The sequence below is a fragment of the Ptiloglossa arizonensis genome, chromosome 2 (assembly GCF_051014685.1).
Source record: "Ptiloglossa arizonensis isolate GNS036 chromosome 2, iyPtiAriz1_principal, whole genome shotgun sequence".
Taxonomy (NCBI): domain Eukaryota; kingdom Metazoa; phylum Arthropoda; class Insecta; order Hymenoptera; family Colletidae; genus Ptiloglossa; species Ptiloglossa arizonensis.
In genome coordinates, this window is record NC_135049.1 from 32,712,562 (window position 1) to 32,732,475 (window position 19,914).

General features: G+C 45.5%; 3 protein-coding genes and 3 non-coding genes across 9 annotated transcripts; 1 reads left to right on the forward strand and 5 right to left on the reverse strand.

Moving 5' to 3' along the window:
* Nucleotides 1-1,930, reverse strand: LOC143155020 (box C/D snoRNA protein 1). 2 transcript variants are annotated; one of them, XM_076327228.1, is made up of 7 exons: nucleotides 1,911-1,930; nucleotides 1,620-1,801; nucleotides 1,379-1,470; nucleotides 1,134-1,312; nucleotides 859-1,056; nucleotides 658-782; nucleotides 1-582 (listed from the first exon to the last, which is right to left on the reverse strand). In XM_076327228.1, exons 1-7 carry the CDS (start codon nucleotides 1,928-1,930, stop codon nucleotides 344-346), a joined length of 1,035 nt encoding a protein of 344 aa, XP_076183343.1. In that variant the 3' UTR covers nucleotides 1-343. The 2 variants fall into 2 exon arrangements, with proteins under 2 accessions (XP_076183343.1, XP_076183344.1); XM_076327229.1 differs by having other exon boundaries at nucleotides 1,915-1,928.
* A 160-nt stretch (nucleotides 1,931-2,090) lies between these two features.
* On the reverse strand, nucleotides 2,091-4,587 carry LOC143155349 (zinc finger CCCH-type with G patch domain-containing protein). The gene is made up of 9 exons (XM_076327978.1): nucleotides 4,400-4,587; nucleotides 4,087-4,299; nucleotides 3,926-4,006; nucleotides 3,718-3,858; nucleotides 3,417-3,559; nucleotides 3,161-3,339; nucleotides 2,817-3,086; nucleotides 2,562-2,741; nucleotides 2,091-2,484 (listed from the first exon to the last, which is right to left on the reverse strand). Exons 1-9 carry the CDS (start codon nucleotides 4,448-4,450, stop codon nucleotides 2,186-2,188), a joined length of 1,557 nt encoding a protein of 518 aa, XP_076184093.1. The 5' UTR covers nucleotides 4,451-4,587; the 3' UTR covers nucleotides 2,091-2,185.
* A 252-nt stretch (nucleotides 4,588-4,839) lies between these two features.
* On the forward strand, nucleotides 4,840-4,912 carry Trnam-cau (transfer RNA methionine (anticodon CAU)). The gene has a single exon. It is a non-coding gene; the product is annotated as a tRNA-Met (tRNA).
* A 4,533-nt stretch (nucleotides 4,913-9,445) lies between these two features.
* LOC143143216 (uncharacterized) lies at nucleotides 9,446-12,379 on the reverse strand. Of its 3 annotated transcripts, none has more exons than XM_076304241.1 (3): nucleotides 12,154-12,379; nucleotides 10,897-11,224; nucleotides 10,194-10,599 (listed from the first exon to the last, which is right to left on the reverse strand). In XM_076304241.1, exons 1-3 carry the CDS (start codon nucleotides 12,221-12,223, stop codon nucleotides 10,329-10,331), a joined length of 669 nt encoding a protein of 222 aa, XP_076160356.1. In that variant the 5' UTR covers nucleotides 12,224-12,379; the 3' UTR covers nucleotides 10,194-10,328. The 3 variants fall into 3 exon arrangements, with proteins under 3 accessions (XP_076160354.1, XP_076160356.1, XP_076160355.1); XM_076304240.1 differs by having other exon boundaries at nucleotides 10,897-11,227; XM_076304239.1 differs by lacking the exon at nucleotides 12,154-12,379 and having other exon boundaries at nucleotides 9,446-10,599; nucleotides 10,897-11,107.
* A 3,221-nt stretch (nucleotides 12,380-15,600) lies between these two features.
* LOC143143922 (U6 spliceosomal RNA) lies at nucleotides 15,601-15,707 on the reverse strand. Its single transcript, XR_012991292.1, has one exon. It is a non-coding gene; the product is annotated as a U6 spliceosomal RNA (small nuclear RNA).
* A 612-nt stretch (nucleotides 15,708-16,319) lies between these two features.
* LOC143143921 (U6 spliceosomal RNA) lies at nucleotides 16,320-16,426 on the reverse strand. The gene has a single exon (XR_012991291.1). It is a non-coding gene; the product is annotated as a U6 spliceosomal RNA (small nuclear RNA).
* Between the last annotated feature and the right edge of the window lie 3,488 nt (nucleotides 16,427-19,914).

Consider the following 19,914-nt stretch of genomic DNA (forward strand, 5'->3'; position numbering starts at 1 on the left):
ATATATTTATGGGGTTACAATATTTTGTATGGGGTTGCATAATTTATAAAGATCTTCGTAATCTATATTTCAAATAAATTTATTAAATTGTATTTATTCTTGTGATCTTAGTATTCTCTGAAGTATAAACAGTTATACATTTAATCTTTTGGGAAGGGAATCAATAAAAACGTGTTATAGTTGATTTTGTAATGTCATTAATGTTATTGTACTGGATGTAATTCAGTTGTATCAGCCTACTGAGGTATTATATTTACAATAAAAAATTGAATTTATACATTCATTTGTTTCAGTTAAGAAATATAAGAATCTTATGTACCTATAAATTCTTCTGTATATATTTTTATTGTTCCATTTTAACTAATTCATCATACTTGGGTATTTCAAAATTAGGTAAATGTTTAGTTTTTTGATCGTTACTTATTCTTTCTTCGTCAGATTCTGAAAACTCGCAATTAAAAAAATAATTTACCGTTGAATTTTGTTCTATTTTTGTATTGCATTGATTATATCTTTGTTTTTTCTTCCTCGATACATTCCTATTATAGCATTTACTTTCTAAATCTTCCATATCTTCATGATCTAAAACATTGTTTACTTCATTATCCAACAAAGTCATCATAGTATTAAAAGTATCGAAATAAATAATGAACATACCAGTATCTATAATTTCATACATATCCGAGTGGTCTTTCAAGATAACATATATTGTTGGAAATTCTATTATAGTTTTATTTTCTAGATTTTCTTTCAAGGTAAGTGTAACATCTAACTCATGAAACCTAATAAATATTAATACATTTAAGATTTTGCATGATTTTGTATTCAATAAAATAAAATAACATTAAATGTTCTTACTTTGAATTTGACTTTATGATCTTTTCTGCCTTTAAAAGAATTTTTATTCCAGATAAACCAGCTGCTTGGTAAAATTGTAGTTTATCATTTAAATACATTCTTAAATTCAGTTGTTCTATATCACTCTTATTTTCTAGCGATTTAATAGGATCCAAAATTTCTTCTGTAAGAGCAGATAATCTTGTAGTATCCAGAGCTCTGTAATTATTATAATATTATTGTCGATCAAATTTTAAAAAAAATATATGTTGTGTAAATGTAAACAAATGCTCTACTTTTCTGTAGTCCATTTTGTATGTTCTGCCTGGGGAAAAATCCACTCTATTCTCCAATATAACTCATTAGTTTTCCAGTTTAAAAATGTTGTATTATTTTTATGTCTACTAAAGTGTTGTGGCATAAATTCTAAATTAATTCTTTTTTTGTATGCAGCTGATCTAAGCTTGCACAAATGCTATAAAGATGGCATGTATTGTATTACATTATATGTTTAAAGAGAAACGTGAAAATTGTAACTGACCATTGGTAAAGTATTTTGACGCGTACATCTTTTTAATGGATCTCTTTTCAACTGATCAACTGATCTGCCAACTTCCTCAAGGAGTCTATAATCTATAAAATAGCACATGTTAATTTCGAAAACCTTAACAAGACTATAAATATGTATAATAATAATAATAATAAATACGTTATATTGACTGTGATAGCTACATGTTATTTTTAATATTAATGTGAAATATATCACAGTCAATATAATTTACCACTTAAAACGTCCAAGTCTGTAAATGATTTTAATGGTACAAATTTTGTTTTGTCTCGAATACCATTGCACATTAACTCTTTTTTGTGAATGTTTATACATTGAAGACAGCAAGTCCTAACCTCACATTTTGGACACGTGTATTTTGCTTTACTTGTACCGCACACTTCACAATCTTCGATTCTGTAAACAATGTTGGTTTGTGTTTGTATAATCACAGTAAAAAATTAATACAAAAATGACTCAATTTCATTATGAGAAAAGAATCAAACAATTGCTTCTATAATCATACTTGCCACTGGACGTCGCCATATTAATAATTCGTTAAAGAGATACCCACGTGGGTTCAGATGTAGAGGACAAGTTAAATTTATCTAACAAAGTTTCAAATCGAACTTTTAGGATAATATCATATACTTAAGGTTAATATTCTTGAAAAATACGAAATATTAATGCAATGAACATTTTCAAATTTTAAGATTTATTTATTTATTTATATTTTTTTATATACATTACAATGTGTACTTCATATATACTTGAAATTTTTTTGAAAATATGAAATGGGCATCAAAATATAGAGAGTTTTGCTCTGTTCTTTCGCTGATTTTGTTCAGCAACTATATTTTTTTCCGATGCCCTCAAATCAAGAAGTTCTTTTTGTTTTTCATTATATTTCATAAGAATGTTATTATAGTGTACACTACCCTTTGTATGTCTTGCTAACGATTCTTTTAACTTAGAGGATTCTCTCTCCAGCCTTAGAATATTTTCTCCAATTCGGAAGCTCGCTACGTTTAATTGGCGGTTCGATTCTGTTTTGAGATTATTCTTACTTTTTGAGGTACTCGTTTGTGTTTCAATTTTAGCTATAAACAATTGAATGGTAAATAAAACACCTGACACATATGTTGTATGAAAAAAAAAAAATTAGTTTTAGACATACATTTATCACCCAGGGTTGCATTTATGAAATTAAATATAGTTTTTTCTTCTCGTTGTTTTACTCTTCGATATTGTCTTTCCCTTTGTTGTTCTAATCTTCTCTGTTGCTTTCGCATTCTACGTTCTACAGAAAATAGATTTTTATCTCCGCCCGCATTTTCTCGTAACTCCATACAGTGATCTAAAACCAAATACTTTATACTTGTAATATATTCGTCCCTATCGTAAATCATAGTACAAAAGAAGAGACACGTACCTAAAGATTTACCAGCAGGCAACACTGTCGCTTCAACTGGTTCTATTCTGCCGTCCGAACGTTTTCCAAGACCAGTACCCACTATGTATCCCATTTGAGCCATTAATTTACTACCTATACCACGTGTATGTTTCTCCCAATTTCCTAGCGGTGCATTACTTTCCAAAGTAAGGAGAGACTTATGAATTACTTCTTCTTTGGAATATTCTGGCAAATCAGTTTCACTATTTGTATCTTCAGACGTGTCTGACATTTCTAAGTCTGCATCGTCTGCAAGAATGAACTCCATGAAACAAATATATACCATTAAATTCAAATATACAATTATTTAAAAAAGTACTAACCAAGAGGGAGAATGTCTTGCAAACAAATTTCAGCAATATTACCACTTGCTTCGAATTTGATTCGAAAAACATCTCCATCTTTATCTGGCAATTTTAGTACAACACATCTGTGCCATAATTCATTTTTTTGCTTCGCCAGTACTCTACTGCCCATTTTTATACTTTGAAAATCAGGTTCCCTATGAATAAGGGCTTTATCTATACTTCTCAATTCGTATCTACATTTTAGTTAATAAATTTCAATACATTCGTTTACCTATATTCCTGTATGCTAGATAACGGTACTAGTTCACCGTGCGAAAATCTGCAATCCTGGTCAGAAAATTTACATTTCCCATCCAAATAATAAGGACACGGAAGTATTTCTTTGTGTGTTGGATTTAGGAAAAGTACTCTGACCTGAACAATATTTACACTATACTTAAACATGCAGATTTGTAGAAAACGAGCATAGATAAATAAAATTTTCAATATTTCAAGAGTTTTTCTCGAAGGATACATTTAAATTAACAATGCAAAATGCTCAATTTTAGTTGTTTAAATAATTTTCTTATTACCTTTATATCTTGCATGTTTTTTATTTCCGTAACATCGTTCCGATAAATTGAGCATATCATAGCGTTATGATAACCAATACCTCCCCAACTGCTACCATGGGGGGCTCTACATTTCATGCCTTCGAGCTGCCTCAACTCTTCCTACAAGATGAACTTGCACCGTATAATTGTGTCATTGCTATGCCGTACAGAATACTTGCGTACTGACTTCTATATTGTTCGAAGTTCCATCAGCTTGTTCATTCTGCTTACTATTCTCAGAGTCATTCGAAACTTCCTCCAATTCCGCCTAACAAATTTATAAGGAAAATATGAATTGTCCTTGAAAATATTCACATTCTTTTATACGTTCCAAGCTAAAAGATTCACCTTAAATAAGGCATATTCCTTCGTCAGTGGATCCTCATCCTCGTCATTTAAATTTTCAATCTTCGATTCGTGTCCTACGTCAGCCGTTTCGATGCTTAGCAAACTTTCTTTTGTCAAATTAATTAGTTCTTGTATATCTGACTTTAAGCTTAACAAATTGTCTCTGTCGGCCCCTGATACTGCTGCGGATAAGGTTGCCTGAACTTGTGCCAGCTAATGTTACAAATAAGCATTCAAAGTATAAAAAATAAATATAAATGCAATAATTATTCTTAAGGTTATATTGTTTTCAGATAAAAACGATCATACGTACTTGGTGTTCGTATTGCACGATCGACTCTCTTAAACTTTTTGCGTCTGTCATATTGCCCTGTTTTCCACAAAGAGAATGGATTTACAAATCCTCGAGAAACAACAACTTAAACGACAAACGATTTTGACAGTTTACATTTGTAATACTTTGCCGTTTTACACAATTTAACGATCGTAGTGAAGTTACAATACCAACGCTAAAGAGACGAAGCTAAAAATTACACTGTTGACCGATATGTGGCGACACCTTTGACAGGGTTTTATAAATTATATTTGGAACAAACATGAATTGCTTAAATATTCTTTTCGTATATAAGATGTTAATAATTACAATGTTGAATGTATATTTGTACAGTTTTTAGAACAATATTCAATTTAATGTAAATGTAACGTTATCGAAATGTATTTATTTACAACTAGAGAGAAACAACAAACACGAACGCCTCGGTAGCGCAGTAGGCAGCGCGTAAGTCTCATAATCTTAAGGTCGTGAGTTCGATCCTCACCCGGGGCAATTTCTTTTGCTTTTTATATTAGAAATCTAATTTCTATTTATCGTTTTACCAACGTTTATAGTGGTAAAATTTAATTAATACGTGACGGTGATTCGTTATTTCCGCATTGATAAATTAGAAAATACATTTTCCAAAAATATTCAGATCGTCACATTTTTGGACTAAAACGATTCGGAAGAACGAGGACCGCAAAGACGAGAAATCACAGAGGTGAAAAATAACCATGGGGAGGAAGAGACCTGCGACTTCACGAACGAGAAAGAGAGCAAGAGACAATTATGTAAATGTAACGCTCGCCGGAGGGGCTTGAAGCTTCTTGGAATTGAAATGTGGAAGTTAAAACGAGTTGTGAATTGTTTGCTGCCCTTTAGCGATACCGCAATTTGCAAGCAAACAGCCCATTAAGCTGAAGCTGCCATAGTTTCCACCTTCCCAGGATGGATAGGTGTTGCGACCCTTTCGTCGAAATGAATCCACGGAAAAACGATCCACGCTTCCGCGATATTTAAACAGCTCGTTCTCAACAGGAGAGACCAACATAGTAAAATAGACGCGAGTAATTTTCACTCGTCCCATGTTTTCCAAAGTTGTTGGCTTTATTAAACGAGCGCGGATGAATTCTTTCTCGATCGATGATTCTCGGTATTTTAGACGATGGTAGTTCGTACGAGGACAGCGCGATTCAATTTCAACCGTTTCGGCACTACGGACTTGTTTATTCGTCCGACGTTTGATTTTTTTGGATAATCCTCTCGGAGTGGTCTCGAATTGAAAAAAAAGTAACAATCGAGCCCGCGCACAAAAATGCCACGCGCCGAACCACGCGTAAAGAATGAAGTGATCTTCGAAACAACTGCGAAAACGTAAACAGAGCATGCACTCGCAGTGAAGCCACTCGAGTTTAGAAACAGTTGTTCGTGCAACCCTAATGAGGCCACTTAAATGCAAACGGTTGCAACTTGTGTAGTTACCGAATGAAACAGGTATTATTCCGTTTGAAAGCTACATTTTAATTCTAGAATATTTACCCCCGAAAAATGAATGGAAGGAAGCGAAGTACGAACGTATCTCGATACAATCGATAGAATAACGCAAACTCGAATCGATCTTTCGATAAACGTTATTTTTTTGTTCCTTTTGTCGATCTTTAACCGTTATACTAGGTGAACGTCGTTTAATCACAATACTTCGATTTTACCCATAGGTAAAGAATATTCAGCCTCGTGGCGCGTCGGTGGTAGCGAAGTACGGGATTCGCGCGCGCACGACACTTTCCTCGAAAGTATTGAATACCGAAAGGGTTAAACAGGGATCCTCTAAGGGAGGAGAGAATGGGTTTCGCGGGAATAAATAATATCTCTACGATGAATGACAGAGTCGCGCGCGTGGATGGGATATCGTCGGCGGGCAGCCTGCGATGTAAGCGCATCTCGCCGCGATTCTTCGCTCTGCTCGCACTTATCGTATTTTCAGGGTGATTATACGTCCGTGGATGTTGGCGAGTCGTGGCAGAAAATGAGAGAAAAGGGAGAGGAGAAGGTTGCACGTCGAAGGGAGGAGAGAGGTGGATCCACGTTTTTCGCGGGTTATTTTATGTGCCCGCTATGCATCCGTTACGTATAAATGCAGAGACGCGGCCCGGTTTGCAGGTGCACAGCAGGCTCGTTGCAAGCGCGGTTGATTCCGCGTTGATTCAGGCTGTATTCAGTGCATCGAGTCCCGCGATGAAAAGGCGTTCCGCTTTCTGAATATATTCCAATTAAAAAGTCGGAGCTTCGTTACACTCGGCCCTGCCCTCGCGCACCCCTGCACCTTACACCCCCTACCCACGCGTCGTTCTCTCTTCCGCAACGGTCTCTCCGGCTCTCTTCGCCCTTCCTTTTCGCGATTCCATCTTTTCCCTCGGCAGTCACCCTCCTTCCTCTCCTTTTACCAGTGCTTTTTGCCTTCCACCAACGGAGCCGCGATCCCTTTTCGCTACTGCCGCGCAGTCAGCCATCGCTCGCTACCTCTCCTCTCTACCAGTTTCTCCAGCAATTACTCCGCCGCTTTTTTTTTTTGCTTTCTCCGAAGAATTAGAAATACGCCCGGGCCACGTCCGCCTTTCTTCTTCCTCGTTCTCCTCGCGGGGAAGGGTTGTTCGCCCCTAACGGTCCTTTTCGACCGTTTTCGATCCGCGCGATGATCGGTCGTTACTTTCTCGTCGGTTTCGTCTTCGTTCGTCGCGAGATACGCGCGATTCGTCTCGGTGACATCGACGATAAGGCCGCGTTCACAAAACGGTAAACCGATTTCGAAGGTTCGGCCGGGTGACGTATGCGCGCAGGCACCCCGTGAAGTATTTAACGACGCCCTCGGAGGGTAAGAGGGAGAGACGCGCATCGCGAACCGAAGAGGGATAAGAAGCGCGTGTCCAAGTGCCAACACGACTTACGCACGTATGCACGCGCGTACACGGTTGTTCGCTCGTCGACAATACGCACGTGGCCGAGTACACGCGACGCCACTTCTCTCCCAGGATATCACGTTCGAGTCCCTGACTCTTCGCCTGGGATCCACCGGGGATCATCGATCGCGCCCGATGCCACGGAGAAACACCGATCGGAACGGACCGGAATCATTGACGAGTGAAATCTCGACGTTTATACGATCGAAGCGTACTCGAATGCACAGGATGCACGACTCTGTTGCACGAACGCGGGATCCCAACGTTTCTCGCCGATCGGTACTTTAAACCTGGTCAATTTTAACGCTCGATGACGATACATTCGTCGCAAATCGACGCGTTTGTTTCAATTATTCAAATCTCGAATTGACTTTCGAGGAAATTCCGTCGGAGAATATTTATACCTCGCTTCCTAGTGCCCAGGCAGGGATACGATTTGACTCGTCGTTTCAAGAATCGTTACTCGAAAACTCTTCGTTGTTCGAAGTGTTCGAATCGATCGTTCGAAGCCTTTGGCGAACGTTCTTCGGCCTCCTTTGGGAAGAGGAGTGCGAGACGCGCGAGTAAAACAGGGCGTCGAAGGTCGTCGAGTTAAAAACGCGTTAAAAGACGGAATTAGAAGCGAGTAAGGAGGCGAAGAACGCCGCCGGGTACAATGGCCGAGGCACGGGAGATTATCACGAATAATATGCGATTCATTATGGCGAAGTAATTACGCGCGAGGGATCGCTCGTTTCCTCCACGGTCGCGGCGCGGCGTGCTCGGGCGGAGAAACCGAAAGGGAAATAAAGGAGGGACGAGGGTCGCAAGAATTTTTCCTTCGTTCGCGTGATTTCACGCTCGGTGAACGCGTATCTGTCTTTTTTATTATTCGAGGACCAGACGACGCGCGGAGCGTCTGCCGGGTTTATTTCATCCTGAACGAACCCGAAAGAACCGTCTCCAGCCGTTACGGCGTCCTCCTTTTCTCGTCGTTCGCGAGATAACACTTGGGAGAATATCGTCTCGCGATAATTCGCCTTTGCCCCAACGAAATACGCTTCCCCGTGCCCTCACAGGTTGCTTTCAACTTTCCACGCATCTTTTCCTTCCCCAGTGGGGTCTCGATGATCCGAGATAAGCGGAACCGGAGCGGGATCTCGAATCGCCCGACACGACCTCGATTCCTCGGGACCCAATTCCCGTGGAAACGCAACCACTCGAACGGGTTCGCGTACCACTGCTCGACGGTGCCTCGATTTCGTCAAGGTGAAAGAGAACTCGCCTCGCGAAAAGGATTAAAATTGGAAAAACGTAATTCTCGTCGCGCGTCCGCTTCGAATCGATTCGCTCGTCTCGCTTTCTCCGTTCGAGGCTCTGGTACTCGTATCGGACGAGGACGGACGCAAAGGAAAACGATTAACGACGTCGTTACCAGAGATCGTTCGGTGTCTCGTGTAATATAGTCTAATCATCCGTGTAAAGAGATCGTACACTTCTCGTCCTCTTCTTCGCTCGTCTCCCTTCTATTCCAATTAACGCGAGTCCGCCCGTAGCTGCCGCCTCCGCAACCGCCACCGCCACCGCCGTCGCCGCCGCCGCAGCCGCCGTCGCGGCGAAAAATCATCGCGACAATCGCGGCCGTTTCTCCGCAATCTGTATCTCTCTGTTTCTCTTTCCCGTCGATTCCGTTCAATTAAATCCGCCAGCCAATTCCAGCCACGAGTGGCACCGGCACTCGACTTGTATCGGTTTCAGCCAATTACTTTCTGCCGGGGCTCGTGAATCGCTGTTTCTGGCCACGTGCCTATTGTCGCGCGCGGATTAGTGTTACTATTCCCGATACTCGTTGCGCCGTTCCCGTTTAATCAAATAAAAAAACGTGTCCGTTCGTCGGCTCGACGTCTGCCAGACATTGTCCGAGCGAAATTTTCATCGATTGTTTATCGAAAGAAGTTCGAAAAGGAGCAATCGGAGGAAGTTTTCTCTTCGAACACTGCGGACAATCGGTATTCTCGAAGGGTGTTTTTAAAAGGTTTGATCTCGAATTACGAGGAAACGGTAATCACAAGACGGCGTTTCTGTTCGATAATAATTTATTTATCTACAAGAAGTGTTCGGTTGACGAAAGATCGTCGACTAGCTGGTGAAGGTGATCGATTATCAGCGGTGAGCGTTAGCGAACTAAATCTCTAAACGAAAATCGACCGTGAATTGGTGGCTCGTGGGCGAGACAACAGTCCCGATGAACTTCGTCGTTTCCCGTCATTTTCCCAAATTACGGTTGTCTAAGATTCTACGGCACAGCTACGAAAACTCGTCTCAGCTACCGACTCAACTAGACTCTGCGCGATTAACCGTTCGTTCCGATCGTAGAGGACGCATCGCCGAGGGACCGATCGCGCCCTGAACAAACCGGCGGTGTACGTACGCACATATATATATATTCGATCGCGCGGAGTATCGCGACGCTCGGAAAAAATTCGGAAACTTTTCATCCCCGTTCCTCGTCGAAGCGATGACGAACCGGCTACGACTACCGACCAACTTCGTAATTACATATTTACACTGTCTCGCATGCAGGAATAAACACGAGAAACAACACCGCGGGTCCTGGATACGGAACAGGGCTGTCCCACGGGTGTACGGATAAGCAGCTTCTCGATCGCTTTCGCGTTAGTCCGAATCCGTTTGCGTCGTTTCTCTGCTCGCGCACTTCACCGTATCGTGGCGGTTCTCGACCCTTTGCACCAAAACATCCCGAACGACAACGGTACGACGACGGTGAATCCGATGCAAAGGTCCAGGAACCGTTTCGAACAGTACCGACTCACGATCTCGATGATCCGGAGCGGTCGTGGTTCGAGTCGAGGGATCGTCGACGCCGTTTTTGCGTCGTTTCGGCTCGAGGATCCTCCCGAGGGAAGAGGAGTGCCTACGTCGGCGGCCCGGAGGCGGATACGGTCCTGGAACCGCGGCGATCGGCCGGGTTAGAGCGGGCATCCGTGAACATAGGTCACGTTCCGGAACAGGGCGGCCGCGGTGGAGAGGAAAGCGGCCGTCGAGGCCGAAGACGGTGCCGGAGGTGGCGGCGGTGGAGGCGGATGACTTTGGGTCTGGGTCTGAGCGTTGTAAGGTGGACAATAGGCGTCTATGCTGCCGTGATGAAGACCCACGCCGCGTACCAGCAGTTCCTTCTCCACCGTCGCCTGATGCCGGAGCTGCTCCAATCGCAGCTGATTCTGACGCTTCCATTTGGTTCTGGAATCAAGCGTTTACCCTTTGCGGATCGCTGTCTTTCTTTCAGGAGTCGACGAGCCAGATTTCGCTCTTACGTGCAAGATAATTCTCGTAGTGGTTCTCTGATCGAGTCGATGCAAATGTAAATATAAATCGGAGGGGTGAAAAGGAACTTCGAAGACGGGGAGTGTAAATATCTCTTTGCATGCGATTATCGCGATCTAGTCAGCTTCGATAGAGGGATACGAGAAGAAGCGCGACAAGTAACCGAACGAAAAGTAAGAAAGACGGTCCGCCGTAAGGAAAGACGATAATAACCTTCTGTTTTGGTACCAGGTCTTGACTTGGGTCTCCGAAAGCGACAGCGCGTCGGCGACGTCGCTCCGGTCCGCGACGCTCAGATACTTCTGACATCGAAACTTCCGTTCCAGGTAGGCGAGCTGGGCATGGGTGAACGCCGTGCGTCTTCTCCTGGGCTTTCTGCCGCTAGGAGGGCCACTGGTCGTCCCGCAGGACTTGCCAGAAGTTGCTGCCGTCGGCGACGGCGACAGAGCCGGCGGAGGACTTTCCAAACGGGTGCACGGACTGCTTCCAGGGTCGATCGTGTCCTCGGAGTCCGAGTGAACGGCCGAATCGTCCTCCGAGTCTTCTGGAACAATCGTCTTTTAGTTACGATAACTGATTTCTTTATCGAATATTTGTCAAACAACGAGACGTTTCGCGAGACGTGCGATTTTATCGCACCGAGAACTCGCATTGCACTTTTACTATCGCGATACGTGCGATTTTTATTGTACAGATACCGTACCGACGATACAAAGACGATACGAATCGCGAATCATGAACGCGCAATATTCTAGGAGAAACACGTCCTACTCGCGTGGGATAAATCGAGCTTGGACGTCGGTCGTCGGTAGGTAAACGGAGCACGGGGGTCAAATCCGATCCAATTTCTTCGGCTTTGTGCCTTTGGATCGATCCCACCGGTCGTACAGGTCGATTCGTCGGCCAAACTCGATTATCCCGAACAATGCGAATGTATTTCCGATCGTTCCTGGTTTATGGTAAACGATCTCAATTACGGGGACGGTCGCGTTGAACTCCGATCGGACGATAATAGTGGCCAGGCGCAGCGGGACGCGATAATCGTCGATGAAAATTCGCGCTAACGAGAGCTAACGAATCGTTCCGCAGCTCGGGCCATCTGTAAGATCGTCGTTAATGGGGCACCACCCTGTCGGGGGTCCTAGGACGCCCCGAGGGCTGCGAATCCCGGTTAAAAATAATAGAGCCGCTCAACGGGGTACCCCGTAACGAGGATTCCGTTGACAGGCCACGCGACCGCTCTCGCGACCGATAAATATTCCGATTTTTTACGCACGCACCGTGCAAACGAATCGAGAGATCGGTTTACGAACTTCCTCGCAGGGGTCCCGGTTCCTCGCGGAGGACGGACGCGATATTCGTTCGGTTTTCGTTTGCGAGGGTTCACCGCGATCGTCGTTGACTCGAAAAACGTTCGAAACGCGCGCACTGCGCGCCACGAGGAAATCAGAATCAACACTCCGCACTTACCGTGCACTCTCTCGGACAGAACGTCCCCCAGGAGATCCCTTATGAGGAACGATTTGTGCTCCTGCATCATCGTACTCCTTCGTCGAACGAGAACCGAACCGACGAACGTAGCCAGCGGTCTCCTTAAACGGACAGGATCGCGCGAACCAGCTGAACGTTAGTTATCTGTCGGCGCGAGAACACCTCGGCAACGGACTCGAGTTTCATGCTAACGTGCGGACGCCCGGCGTCGTTCTGCGTCGCGGTGTATCCGCGGGGGATGACCGGATGTGGCTCTCCGTGGCTGGTATCGTAGTCGTCGAAGTTGTCTTCGTCGTGGTTGCACGTTGCCGAACCCCGTGGTGGAGGTGGAAGCGTTACCACGCGAGTTAGTCCGGGGGTTGCACCGCGCCACCCCGCTCCAATTAATCCGCCCGTTTATTTTGAACGGGCTGCCTAATGCCCGCGCGATTTCGCAGCCATTTTGGGGGTGGAAGCGCCATGGTCTCCCCACTCCGTGTTCTCGGCGACACGTCCATTGGTCGCGTTAACTCGCCAACGAAGGATGGAAAGCGTCTACTACTCGACCGTCATTGGTCGGAACGAAAGCGGCCTGCGCGAAAGGGGGTTGGCTCTGGCAGCAACCCCTAACCGAGAGACGGGTTGAAGTGCAGCGAGTGCCGAGGCTGCCAGGTATTTCGGTGCACGCTTCGAGAAGCTGTACAGGGTTGCCGAGCATCCGTGGCTCCGCGGAATACCGACCGAGGGAGGGATACGGCTCGCCGAGAGGGGGACCGAGGGTGAAGAGGAGAGGGAGGAAAGTCATTGGCGAGCGATTACCGCGAAAGGAGAGGAACAAATTGGATGTGAAACGTTTCTCCGGAGTATAGAGAGAACACGCCAGGTTATAGTCGCCCGCCGCGATATCGAGATTGTTCTTCCCCCGGGGGGACGGGGGGAGAGGGGAGGGGGCGGCTTAACCGCCGCCGCCGCCACTGCCGCGTTTCTCCCTCGTTCTTCGCGCTCTCTTTTCCGGTCTGGCTTTTCCGCCCCGCGAGTCACCGGCAAACGGCGCGAAGAGAAATATCCGAACGCTTCTTCGCGACGGAATTTTCGTTTCTTTTACCTTTTCCTTTTCTTTTCTTTTCTCGTTCGTCGACGAAAGGGTGAACCTTTCCTTTCGATTTCTTTTCCTTCCCTCCGTTCTTTTTCGAGAACGCGTAGAACCGAGGAAGCCAGACTAGACTCTAACGAAGTCAATTTCAGCCCGGTTGAAACACCGCGTCGGGCATTTGCATAAATACGGTCCTCGCAATTTGCGCGGAACCCTCGCGGCCCGCTCCGTCATCTTCCGCGGCTAGTATGTGAGCGTAAATATGCATGATGCACGAAACCACCAATCCTCGACACCGTCCCTACCCCCTTTCAAACCCCTTTTCTGCGTTCCGGGCTTTCGCAGCGCCCCGTTAGTCTATTCACCGCGTCGCTACTTATCTTCCGGGAGCATTCGCGCGACTCTATGGCTCCGCGTATATCCGCTGCTTTCTATACCTAAATATTTCCCGTTCCGTAAAATCAGCCGCGCTGAACTCTCGACGATCCAGAATAAAAACGGGACGAACCGCGATCCAGTTCGCTGACCCCGCGATCTTCTTTTCTGCGTTGCTTAATTAACGAATTCCCCCCCCGGAATTATCCTTCGATTTTTCCTACCTTTTATCGTTCCCTTCCCCCGGGATCTCGATACCTCGAGGCTGCGCGGACCTCGATACACCGCACGGCGCCCCGTTGCCCAAAGATCGTTGAAATTTCCTCACCGTGATTCTCGTTGCATCGCGAGATATTTCCTATTAACCGTCGTCTGCACATTCACGGGCGAAACCTTTTACCCGTACGGTTGGATTCGCGAGTTCACGCAGACATAAGAGCGATCGATCACGGTTGGCTTCGCGAATCGACGCCAACGCGGTGCCAGACGGTGATACGTTGACAAGTCAAAAATAAACATTAAAGAGATCGTACGGTGGTTATCCGAAACGGACGAAATCGTGTTCGAATAATACAAGACGAGCAAAGACACCCTTGCAGAGATTTATTTTCCACGGCTATACATTTGGATAAGCTTTCGTTCGTTCTATTCGTTTTTTGGCTCGTTATCGGAAACATTTTCCCGGCTAGAAATTTCTTCCCGCCTCTGGTTTCTAGCTGGACACCGTCGCGAATAAATAAATATTTATCCTATCGATCGTCGGAAGACGGGAGTTTGTTCGTGCAATTTTCGGCAACGCGACACCGCGTGGCGTCGCATAAAATGCGCGGACCCCGCGTCGGTGTGCAGAAAGAGGAACGAGCGTCCGTGTGCACACGGTGTTGCGGGGTGGTACTTTAATGGTTTGCCTCGTGGCCTCGAGTTTGCGTGCTGGCACCTGTAAGCTGAACCCCTCGTCGGCCGTACCCCCGGAGTCGGACACGACGGGGCGCGTTTGTGAATTCATTAGGATTAACGTATGCAGGGGATTAATTCAAGGGGCAACAAAGCGGCCTGGCGTCTTCTTCGTGCTCGCTGAAAAAGGGCCTCGGTGGCGCGCAAACGGCGGAATAAATGCATGAAGACGGGATAAATTGAGTGTCGTCGAGCTGCGAAAACAAAGACAGTCCCGATAAATTCGACAGCGAACCTCCTCTTCGCGAGAGGACGTTTTTCGACGCGGCACGCGCGCTCGGGAGTCGTCAACGTGCTCGTTATTTCGTGTCCGATCCAATTAGAACGAGGGCTCCGATACCTTTTCAAAGGTGTCAATTACCGAATAAAAAATCGACGAGCACACGGGGAGATTTTTACACGGCTCACCGATCTCTTCGTTCGATTCAAGAAGAGACACTTCTGGTTTCTCGTTTTTCGGAAACGCGCACGAGACGCTACGAGATCGAGTACGAACGACCGCTTCGAACGAATTTCCTCGGCGAGGAGTGCAACGCGTCCGATCGCATCTGTCGCGATTTACACCGAGCCGAATCAATGGAAATTAGCCCGGAGGGTTCAGCGCGGATTGCCTGGAAATCATTCCCCTGTCGGACGATTGTTATCGGTAATTTGCGATATTTGCTACCCCCGTGGGACACGAAATTTCATCTCGATAGAGCCACCTACGGGCGCGATGGGCAAATGGGATTCGAATCGGGGTGAATCTCTTTTCAATCGTGCAAGGGAGGACAATCACGGATTAGCGGTGGAAACGCGTTCAATTACTGTTACCCACCGCGTATCGAGATAGTCTAAACAAATAACTGGTAATTGTTACACAGAGAGTGTACACGTATCTACGCGAGATTACCGTAAGTTGAAAAAAAAACTGTGAATTCGATTCACAATGCACGGTACGTAGCGTAAACCTGTCGTGATAGCGATAAAGAAAGATTAAGATCGGATACGACGCATACGTATAAATTTGAAAAATTAAATTACAAAAAAATGTGGAACGCTTCACGATTTTGCGTGTCATCCTTGCGCAGGGGCCATGCTAATCTTCTCTGTATCGTTCCAATTTTAGTATACGTACTGCCGAAGCAAGTACATCCGTAGATCGTTCACAGCCGTATATATTCTACAAACAATCGGTCGGGCAACTTACGAGAAACATTTATTTCAGTTCGCCACCTACCGATGGCGATCGCAACTAAATAGGCAGGTGCACCTGCCTCGCTTTCTCTACCTCAAGGACCATAACCTCTTCGGGAACGCCTTCCCGTTCGTTTGTGTCGAGTTATTTTCAATAATGTATCATAAAAACAACGATAAAATTCTGAAGAATATTTAGAATTAAACATTCCAATGATCTAATATTGCTACGTAGTCGCAAAATTGAAAAAAAAGTAAAATTTTAAATGGATATATTTATTTATATGGTTACATTAACATTCCGAGATATAATTATTCGGAATCGATTGCCTTGCATCGCACATAAGTTTCGTGCTTTTGTGCGAAAGGGTAGCAACTAAAGGCCATTTGTTCTTGAAGAGGTTGAATTATTTGTAAATTCTTCATTGTTCGGGACCACGCGGGAATAATTATTCGAAGAAAATAAAATAAAGTTGCATTTGTGCGCATTAAATGTATACCATACCTTGATAAAAGATCAGAGATTAAATAAATTAGATACGCATAAATTTGAAAAATGAAATTGCAAAAAAATGTGGAACGCTTCACGATTTTGCGTGTCATCCTTGCGCAGGGGCCATGCTAATCTTCTCTGTATCGTTCCAATTTTAGTATATGTACTGCCGAAGCAAGTACATCTGAGAGTCGAACGAGGTGGTATATATGTGAAAAAGGGCCCGACGAAGCACTTGCGAGAAACATTAACTTCAACTTCGTGTCGTGCGCCATCTAGCGGTAAGTAAGAACAGCAGTGTCGCAATTCACAAACACCTATCTAATACAAATCGTCTATAACAGTGTTGTACAAGTTGCTCGATAAATTCTTTACTCTTTTCGTCTCATGGTTTTTTATTAACGCAATACCGAGAAACCGTTACATTTTCCATAGTTCAGAGACGCGAACAATGTATTGTACTTTTCCGATGACTATGTTCGACGAATAATACCGATGTGTCGATAAAAGCTTCTCGCGCGGTTTTCCTCGGAACATTCGCGCGCCGATTATTTTCCACGGGGTCTTGGATGCGTCGGGAAGAACAAAGGGTCGTAATTATTCGAAGAAAAGACATTTCCTCGCCGAGGGGGTGCGCGAATCTGGCCCGAAGAAACGAGAAGAGCGAAGCGTCGATCTCCCTCGAGCTCCCGAAGTCTGAATGATTATCAATAATAGAGTCGCGGTCGTCGATCGAGTCGAGACGAATTGGTAAATACGGATAAAACAAACAGTTGAGAGGATATCACGGTGGAGCGATTTAGAACAGTAAGAGCCGAAGAGCGGTTCGCGAGGCGAAGAGGCGGTGGCGGTGGAGGAGGAGGGGGAGGAGGAGAAGGATGAGGGATGCCGCGAGGGCTTCGAAATCGTTAACAATCGCGGCAAAAGCAAAATCCATTGAGGTGCGACCACGCGTGTGAATATAACTGTCGATCTGAATATTCTGCACGGAGCAGCATCGTCCAGTGCCGTATTCGTGGAAACCGAGGGGGGAAGCCTGCTCGTTTTCCATTGGAAAATAAGAGAGGTGCGATCGAAAAGAACGGTTCTGTTTACAGCGACTAACAATTCCGTTCCGATATTCCCGATGCCGAATCCTTTTCTACCGCGAAAAATGTACGAGATCGAATTCTTCTTCCGAACATCTTTCTATTCGTTTTGTTCGAAAACGTTTGTTGATTCTCAAGTTTTCTTTTTTCGAATCAAAGGGTACAAAGTCGTTCGCGCAATGTTTCCTTCTCGAGAGGAGAAAAAACGTGCGCGAATAAAAGGGAAGATGAGAAACGCGAGGACGATCCGCTCGGTCCATTGCTACGAGTCTACGAGTTAAACAGAGCAAAGGGGCTTGGATGTACGCGTTCTCGTTTCTCGTTGAATGTACCGGCGTTCGTTTATATTTTCCCTCTCGGTTGCTTCTTATCGTTTCTATACTTTGTCTTCCCTGTGTCCGTCTTCCCGTGTTTTCCCGTTAACGACGCCCCGCGACGCCTCCGAGACATCGAGGCGCGTCGTTTCAGAGAACCGCGAGAAAAAATATAATTGTAATCTCGTCGATTTGCTCGCATCTTTTTCGAGTTAAACGCTCGTTTCGGTTGACCGATTTCTCTTAAAAAAAAAAGGTTCGTCGTTCGAAATGCTTTCCCTTCCTCCAACAACCGGTGGGTTTCGAAATTCTTCTCAAAGGAAGCGGTCGGAGAATTCATCGTTAAGAAGAACGATCGCGTCCGGACCGCCGAGATGCAGAAACAATCGCGAAGAGTTCGTTCGTGGAAATTCGGCAACAACCCCCGACTGGATATACAGCCTATTGTGCTTCTTCGTTCTCGGAGAGGAGGAGACACTCTCGAAGAATGATGGTTATGGGAAAAAGAGTGCTTGAACACGGACGTTGGTCAGGCTCCCGCGGTTCCAATTACGATTGAAAGGCGGCCCTGTTTGTTCGCCTTCTATAACTGCGGACTCTTCAGTACCTCGTACAAGGCACTCTTACCCCATGGCCACTTTCGAGTTTCGACGCGCGTGTTTCCATGGCGAACGCCGCCGCGATTCCGGCCAGGCACAAAACTGCTCGACTTTTCACTCGGCCGGGAACGTTTATCGAAACGAAAATATCATCTCGATCGTTTCGCGATCACGAAATCGTTGATTTCGCGTTTCACGGTGAAGCAACACCGACGCGATCTATTCACACGATAATGGTGTTGTTCGATAGAATATATTCGAAGAAAGCCTTCGAATCCGGAATGAGTCATCTCGTCGTTCGGCGAAGAATTCGATTTCGCTTTGAACGACTCGGTTAGGCTTGCGCGCGAGTTATTCCGGGGATGGCCGTTCCAACGCGATTTATCCGATCCCCCTTCGTGTTTTGTCAAAGACGAAACTGATCGTCCGATAGAGCCGCGACCCTGTTTTCGAGCTAAGTGCCGTATAATCAAGGGATGATTGCTGCCACAAAGCCGGCTGATTGGCTCGTTTATGTTACGGTAACGCTCGGGACTCGGCGAGACGACGCAGATCGTCCCCCGTTTCCCGTTCTGACGAGGATCCGACAGAAACGTCCGTGGCTCTCGTCGACGAATTAAACGAGAAGTTTCGCGCGCGACTGTAGAGAACTCGCGTTCCATCGAAACGAAGAATCATCGAATTAAACGAAGAAAAATCTTCTGTACCGTGCGGGCCGCGATTCATACAAGTTAAGAATTAATAATCCGTGAATTCCCGCGAAGCCCCTCTCAAATCGGTCGTTAATTTCGCGTATCAAAAGATACGGAACTAGCTCGAATCGATTCGTCGTCCAAGGATTACTCGAACGTATCAAGGTGAAGCGTTTCTCTTCGAATCTTTATTATTTCGTCATTCGGTGATTATTACACGAGAGAGCTTGAAATAAAAATTTAACACGACCTAGGGGGAAAAGTATGCAACAGATTACGCGTTATTATCGAAACGCTGTATTACGTGTAAGAAATCCAAGGAGAAAAAACGGATCCGAATTATTTACACAACTAATGGCGGAGGAATCTGTCCATTGATCGAGCTTCGGTGTCGATTCGAATCGTACCTTGACGAATAATTGGACCGAGAACCAAGGCGAAAGATGAAACGGAAAACGCGAAAATGCCATGGAACTCGTCGTGGACCTCAACCCCCGTTGAGAACGGTGAACCACGATCCGTATCGGTTTCGAAGCGCAAAGGGCACCGCCGAGGGTGGGCCCTAAAATCTGCCAGGAGGGTGTCGCGAAGATACCACGAAGATGGTGTAGGTTCGCGCGGCAAGCATCGACGACGTGAGAGGGTTGCTTGTTTACAAGCGACAGTTGATTTGACAAAGCCGCGGGTCCATTTATACGAGTGAATATTACAGGGCAAAGTCGAGGGGTGGCTTGTTATCCGCTCATTGAAGTTAACCACGGGGCTAAGTGCGCCGGGGAGTGCCGGTCGGGAGGAGCAAGGAGAAGCGATGACTAAAGGTTAGGTATATACCACGGGCCGCGGAGGGGGAGGGGGAGGGTTTGCAGTTTGCGGAGAGAACGACGGAAACGCCGTGAGAAACCGAGAGAGGGTGACTACAACCGAGATGGATGCCGCGAAAGCGAATAACGGAGAGATAAAGGGAAAAGGGGAGGGAA